This window comes from Asterias rubens, chromosome 9, assembly GCF_902459465.1.
Source record: "Asterias rubens chromosome 9, eAstRub1.3, whole genome shotgun sequence".
NCBI lineage: Eukaryota > Metazoa > Echinodermata > Asteroidea > Forcipulatida > Asteriidae > Asterias > Asterias rubens.
Genome location: NC_047070.1, coordinates 6564869 through 6572569, shown reverse-complemented (window position 1 = coordinate 6572569; position 7701 = coordinate 6564869). Strand labels below are relative to the sequence as shown.

Here is a 7701-nt window from a genome sequence, read left to right as displayed (position 1 = left end):
TTAAGGCATACCAGCCGCTTTCTTTTCAAAAGTATAACATTAGCATGTAAAAAACAAGTATAACACTTATAGACTCTTTAAACATCTTTAAACAAAATACGCAAGGACAAAACTTGTCTTATACACAGGGATACATTAATAATAGAGTCAATTTATACGTATAGCTGTTTTTATATATTGTTAAAAAAAAATAACATATCAAATAATATGTAATTGTTTTGAAACAATTCAAATGCATTCTCTGTGTGTAAATTCATTGAACGGCCCAAAAGAGTCCTAATTCTTGAAGCTGCTTTAGTACAAAAACTAATTAAGCACAAACAAATTATGCTTACCAGAAAAAGGTAACCAGCACAAAAAAAACCCAGATTGTACATGTACTACTTGTGACTGGTTCCCGTATACCTTTGCTTTTTTAGCACACCAAAAAGAAGCTAAGCACAGCTCTCTAAATATGAAATTGGGCCTAAGTTTGCAAGTTCCCATTTGCCATTTTATACTAGACTTGTGCCAGTCTGTTAGTGGCTTGGTTGTGAAGCACATCATAACAGAAAGAAATCCTTCTTAAACTTGTGCCAGTCCTTTCGCACTAGCACGATTTACTTTAATACAAAATATTCTGTTTGTTTACACATCCTATTAGACTTGTGCTGGTCCTTCTTTACAAGCAGGTTTACTAATATTAGAATTGTGCCCGTCCTTCTTTACCAGCAAGATTTACCAACACCAACATTCTCAGTTTGTGTACACATCCTATTCGACCCGGCTGGTCCTTCTGCACTAGTACAATTTGCCGCAAAAAATATTCTCATTTTGTGTACACATCTTACTAGACTTGTGCCATTCCTTCTGCAGCGGCAAGGTTGAACAGGAAGCTCTCTGTGGCTGGTGGCATTTTACGTTCATGCAACGTCTCGATGCTGACTTTGCCTGATCCGTTGGGACCAGAGTCACTCAGGGATTTTAAGTTGTTGATTAATTCCATCGTCTTGTTTGAAATATCCTGCAATTCAATGTGAATAAATTGGCCACAAATTCAGGCAAAATTTCAAAGGAAATTATTAACATTAAATGGAACACTATTGAGCTCTGTGCTAAGATCAACTTGTTTCTCCAAAACTACTATTTCAGGCAAAAATTATTCAAGGGAAGTTTTCAACCATGACCACTTTGGGGGGTGGGGGGGGGTTTAAAAACTAAATAAGGTGTAATATTTTCAAAAAAAAAAAGTTTGACAAGACATGTCTAGATATTTATGGAAGTGTAGTGGCCGAGTGGTTAAAGGCACCGAATTCAAACTCTGGTGTTTCTGATCAGCAGAGTATGGGTTCAAATCCCCAGCCGTGACACTTGTGTCTTTAAGCAAGACACTTAACCGTTGCTTCGTCCTTCGGATGGGACGTAGAGCTGTTGGTCCCATGTGTTGTGTAATGCATGTAAAAGAACCCAGTGCACTTGTCGAAAAGAGAAGGGGTTCGCCCCGGTGTTCCTGGCTGTGGCTGCTAAATGCGCCATAGCACCTTGTAAACCTTTAAGGTGCTAAATAATTGGGTCTCAGAACTCATCACTGCAATAACCTATCTTTCTGAAAGTTTGTATATACTCGGCGCCTTGAGTACCTTGTTTGGTAGAAACATGCGCTATCTAAAACTTTGATATTATATAATTATTTGCAAGACTTGCGGCCGCTGTAGGGATCGCAAATTTTACAACATAATATCCAAATATGTATGCACCATTAAACAAGGTGCTGCATTTTTAGTGTGCCTGTAGGAACATAGGGGTGTCGAAACATAGGGATGACGTGACGGAACGTAAATTGAAATGTTTCTTAAAATGCTTTATCCTTTCAAAAGCTGCCGAAGGCTTCTAAGACATCAACGAAGGAGATGACTAAACTCACCACAATGGTCTGTTTGTTGCTTATGGACTCATCCTGAGCACTGGTAACCATCACCTTGGCTATGTCTTTATGCAGCTTACCCAACGTGAAATATTCTACCAAGGAAAACATAAGCAAGTAAGACAGTAAATTCATACTTGGTTATTGTTTAATTTTTTGTATTTTAAATTTGTTTATACTATCCTTTTTTTTTGGGGGGGGGGGTTAACTAAAGTTACTTTGATTTGCTACTTATTTCAGAGGTGAGAGTTGTTTTTGACAAAAATAATCTGAAACTGTGATTCATATCTTTTGAGGAACATTGAAAAGATGGCCTTTTCACCATTTGGCTCAAGTCAAGAAATGTACTCTGCTGCTGAAAACTAAACTTATCACTGTCGCAATGAAATCTACTGAAGCAAGTCTCGCAATAGACTCACACTCCAAGTTTTGAAATACTGGCAGTCTCCCACTAAAAGTGAAACGAAAACTGCTGCCTAAAATTCAATTTCCAGTTGAAGAACTACAACAAATAATCAGTGTGAGGAATAATCAATGGGTCAGAGACACTTATGTTGCAAAACCTACCTTAAAAATAAAAGATAATTTTAGTATCAATGATTTGCAAAAAGTATCCACCCAAGGGTGATCAAGGCGCTCACAAGAAGAAAAATAATTGTAAAATGGCATCTTATTACCTTTAGCGGTAGGATTAACTGTGATTTCACCGGTCGGGACGTTGATAAAAACATCAAAGAGATTGGTCCTATTCTCAATAACAGGATCGGTGAATCCAGCAATGTAAGACGAAGCTCCTTTCAATTCCTGTATCTCATCCTCGGACTCCAGATCAACGTATGGGTAGAGGAGGGACCAGTTTTGCCGATGCCATACCAGGCTCGGTAATGCTCTATAAAAAGCAAGGCAGAAGAAGCGTTTCTGTCATTTTCAACTTTGACTGGTTAACCCAATCAGTTCCAAGTTCATACATGTACGATCTGTTTTATGTATTCCGAAAGCACCATCATGGGTAAAGTAGAGACCAGTTTTGCCGATGCCATACCAGGCTTGGTAATGCTCTGTAATCAAGGACGAAGCAGCGTTGTTTTTTTTTGAACTCGACTTTATTGGTTATGCATTGCAGATTTATTTAGCATTGTGTCACAGCAAAAATTGTTGTATGTCCTAACATAAGTTTTGCTATACTCCAGTCACAATTAGCTTGCGATGGGTTTTGTGAATAGTTTGCAATGAATTTCTAGGCACCACGGGACTCTTTGTGGCTGCAGGGTCATTTTTGAGAATCAGGCGGGCACCGAGTTACTTTGAACTTAGACTTAAAACCTAGTGCGGTGTTTCGCAATTCAAACTGATCACCAATAAATCCGTCCATGCCAGGCCGATGTCCAGTAGGAAAAGTACTGAGTATACATTGCTTTTTTATATATATCGGTGCAATAGTGAAACACAAAAAAATGCAAATTTATCATCCTAAAAAAGATGTGAAAATGTTGAAATTTGAGTCTGCTAAATTGAGTATCGAATACATTTACCAATAAGATTTACGAGGAAACCCTTCCCTACAAGCTGGTTAAATTAAAAAATAATTTGTTAATTTGCAAACAGAATTCTAGTCTAATTAAATTGTTGAGCTGCAAGCCCTGCGGTATTCTGAATTTTTCACCCCGACTTTACACTGGACCTGGATATGTTTAAAGGAACGTTACAGAATTGGTAAGAAACAAAAATCGTGCAGAACACAGATTTACATAAAACTGACATGGTCTAATGATGATGATAGTTGAAAACATCCCTTGAAATATTTCTGTCTGAAATGTCATATTTGATGAGAAATAAATAATCTAACTTCGCATTTGGAGTTTATCGATCAGTGAGCAGTTTTATTCATTTTTATTTTGGCATCGATGCAATGCAAAATTTGTAATCTGTTTTTCACTATTCTTTCGTGACCCAGATGGCCGATCGATCTCAAACTTCTACAGGTTTGTCAGTTAATGTATATGGTGGATTACATAAAGTGCTTACACTGCCAGCAACTGTTTGTTAGCAAAAACAAATTCTGTAATGTTCCTTTAACTCTTCTTTGAGGTGTGTACTTTTGATAAACGTTACCTTACAAAATCAAGCAGTTCTTCTACTTTGGAGTGGTACACTGCTACGCGTTTCTTCAGCAGTAAAGCTGTATAAATCAGGATGGACTCCAACTCAAAAGCATTGATGACATCTGGGCAAAAAAATAAATAGAGAAAGGAATTATTTTTGGGAAATGCAAGTTGCCAATTGTTACCAGACTGCACAGTTATGTATATAAGCATCAATCAAAGGAACTTAGAACATAAGCAGGACAGTTCTTTTCAGAACTGAGAAGTCTCCCGAACCCCCCAAACATCTACTCCGCGGTAGTAGAATAAAGCAAGACAGTTCTCTAAGAACAAACTCTACCTGGCAAGTAGACACACACATGGTGTTACCGATAACCAAATATATATTGATACCTCACCATGCAATGCCCCAAATCCTATAAAGAACATAATATTTTTCAAGCCTACCAGTCAAAACATCTCGGAGCTCTGCACCCCTGCAAGATCTTTGTGTGCGACTTCTCTAATCCCAGGAGAAGATCCACCATCCTTAAAAAGTACCCAAAATTTGAATTTAATTTACTCAGTAAATTTGTCTTGTGGTTATATTAGTAGAAAAGTTACATCAACAAGGGAAACTGACTGGGTAATTCAAAACAAAAAAATTGGGGTTGAACAAAGAGAGACTGACACGGGAGACCGCCAACATAGGGCTAGATGGCTCAGTTGGTAGACGGCTGGCAGTTAAACCATAGGGCGTTGGTTCCTATCCCGCTCTAGTCAATTCTTCTTTGTGCAACCAAAAATCATTTAGAAAAGCAGGGGCCGTAACATTTTAAAGAAAAGAACCTTTTATGGAAGCTGTAGCGTAAGCTTTCCTCAAGTCAAAATCCCGAACCTGGAACATGCCATTGTTCTCACTCTGACAGCTCCCTTTTGTAATGACTGATAAGTAATGTTCTAGCAATGAGGCAGGGTTTCCCGACGACACATAGGCCTGGCAGAGGATCTTGGTCAACAGGCTGTACTTCTCCGGGTTGAAGTCTCTTGTTAGGAGCACAAGAGAGAAACTTTTGACCTGAAAAATAAAGCAAAATCACTAAAAAATGTAAGGCAAATTTTTGGTTCAATTGAAAAAATCCAAGAGATCTGCACTTAAAGGGAAGGTACACTATTGGTAATTGTCAAAGACCAGTCTTCTCACTTCGCGTATTTTAGTGAGAAATTACCTCTTTCATTATTATTTTAGTGAGAAATTACCTCTTTCAAAATCTATGCTACTTCAGAGGGAGCCGTTTCTCACAATGTTTTATACTATCAACAGCTCTCCAATGCTTGTTACCGAGTCAGTTTTTAAGTTCATATTTGTTTTGAGTAATTTCCAAACGTGTACCTACCCTTTAAGTCTAGCCCGATTTACCAGCCCAAAGCTAAAATCAATGGCCTCAGTTCCAGTGTAAAAATTCAAAACTTGGAAGTGAAAATGTTGAAGAGGTGAGGCGCTCAGTAAATCTAATTAATTTATCAGTAGGTGGTCATGGCTGAGTGGTTTAGAGTATTGAACTCAAGGTCCTCTGGTTTGAATGAATCCTGGTAATAACAACTTGTGTCCTTGAGCAAGATGCTTTACCCACATAACTGGTTCTCTCCATCCAGTGGTATAAATGGGTACTTGTGAGGGTAGAGGTTGTTGTTGTGTTTGAAAAAGCCTCCCCAGGGAGCTGAGAAAGATTAAAGCCCGGTTCATACTTCCTGCGAATGCGAAGCGAATTTGACATGAATTTGATGTCACAACTACCCATTCGCAGCGATATTCGCAGGTGAGTTGAGCAGAGCTGATTGCTGCGAATATTCGTTGCAAATTTTGTGACGTCAACATTCGCTTCGCATTTGCATTTGCAGGAAGTATGAACCATGAACCGGGCTTAAAGGAAAGGTATTGGCTCAGGGCACTAATGTCTGAATATAAAGCGCATTGATACTTAATTGTAGATGCGCCATATAAGAACTAGTTATTAACTTATTATTACTATTATTAGTATTACTATGAACTGTTGTTACTATTGACACCTTAGGGAGAGTGGATGAGTCGACCACTTCCTGCGTGCTAATGTAGAACCACTGCCTATTGTGTTGACCATACACAAAGGGAACCAAGGAACCGTTGTGTGTAGTGTTTAGACATCCTTTCCTCTGGATAAGATCTCGTTGCTTGGCATTGATCACAGGATAGGACCAGACCCATAATACATCCGAGTTGACGTCTTTCTCTAAAGTAAAAAAGATACAATAAACGCCTTTAATTATGTACAGTCGATAAAAGTCAGTGTATGCAACCTTACAAAATATACCCCTAAAACAAACAACATCCCAGATAATAAGAATATTAATAATAACTACATTTAGTTTCTTATACAGGGGAGTAAATAGCCCAAAGCTGCAGTTGGCGCTCCAAATGCATTTTCTCCAAACTACAAATTCATACTCAGCAGCAGACGTAATTTTTGTGCAATTCTAATTTTGTTTCTTCTTGAATTGAATGGAAATATCTTTGAATGCTGTAACAGTTTTTGATTAGTGTTGAAATAAATCAACGTCTACAACTTATTTACTCAATTCAAATGAGATACCTTAAAAGTTTCCATTGCCTGCCACCACTTTTTTATTTGTTATGAAGTCAAATATACAATAGAATAGAGTCAAATGAGATTCCTTTTAAAAATGTTCTGTATCTTGCCACCCTTTTTCATTCGTTATGAAATCAAACAATAACACCATTGAAATTGGATAACTTTCCGTATTGCGCCACCACTTTTTCAGAAATTTTTACAAAAAGGGATATCTCATTGAGGTAAATTAGATACTGTATTATTTAATATCGAATGAAAAAGTGATGGCGCCATACGGAACCTTTTCCTTACAATTGAGCATTGACATGATTGAGTCAAATGAGATTTCGGAAAAGTTTCTGTATGGCGCCACCACTTTTTCATTCGAAATAAAATAATATAGTATCTAATTTACCTGATTGATATATCCCTTTTTGTAAAAATGAGTGAAAAAGTGGTGGCGCCATACGGAAAGTTATCCGAGATTTCCTGTATATAAAATAACTTTTTAATAAATTTAACTTGTTTAATTAATTTAAAAATGTGAAAATGAGTGAAAAAGTTGTGGCAGGATACGAAAATCTTTCCACTGAAATATTTATGATATCATATATTTTTATTACCACAAGTCACAACAAGGTATTTTTTAACCCCATGACCTGGCCTGTCATACATAATTTTTTAATATTAATTACGTTTTCACAGTCACAGCAAGGGGGCGTATGGGGCGTAATGACTGCACTGGCGAGATGAGAAGAGATGGGGTTAAATAAATTAAAAGGGTGTGCCTGTCGAAGGACGTTCCTATATCCGTTCACAATAAGGTACCAAAGTGAACACATAGTAGAATGAACAGTAGCAGTAAATCCCTACCTATTTTTCTTGGCAATAAAATGCATCGAATGTACACAAATGTTTGATTTTTCTTACCGATCAAACCCGCAGCAAGAAGATCTATGAGCGCCGCCATTTTCTTTTTGTTGTCCTCTTTCACACAATCAAAATAATGATGATTACTTAATGTTAACAAAACATATTTAAAATACTTCAAACCACACGAATAAAAATACAAAATGAACAAAAATATATTTTAAACCTATATTTGTGC

General features: G+C 37.3%; 1 protein-coding gene across 1 annotated transcript; it reads right to left on the bottom strand.

Annotated features, from left to right (window-relative positions):
- Positions 1–200: 200 nt before the first annotated feature.
- Positions 201–7581, bottom strand: LOC117295051 (DENN domain-containing protein 10-like). The gene is made up of 7 exons (XM_033777621.1): positions 7524–7581; positions 6055–6254; positions 4834–5062; positions 4016–4127; positions 2581–2792; positions 1904–1998; positions 201–1003 (listed from the first exon to the last, which is right to left on the bottom strand). Exons 1-7 carry the CDS (start codon positions 7561–7563, stop codon positions 830–832), a joined length of 1062 nt encoding a protein of 353 aa, XP_033633512.1. The 5' UTR covers positions 7564–7581; the 3' UTR covers positions 201–829.
- Between the last annotated feature and the right edge of the window lie 120 nt (positions 7582–7701).

What these genes read in the sequence shown, in the direction of transcription:
- LOC117295051 (XM_033777621.1), bottom strand. Translation starts at nt 7,563, where the DNA reads ATGGCGGCGCTCATAGATCTTCTTGCTGCGGGTTTGATCG. An exon ending in GAACTGCTTGATTTTGTAAG is followed by an intron (nt 2,793 to 4,015) that starts GTAACGTTTATC and finishes TGCTTTTTATAG; the next exon opens with AGCATTACCGAGCCTGGTAT. An exon ending in GCAACAAACAGACCATTGTG is followed by an intron (nt 1,004 to 1,903) that starts GTGAGTTTAGTC and finishes ATTGAATTGCAG; the next exon opens with GATATTTCAAACAAGACGAT.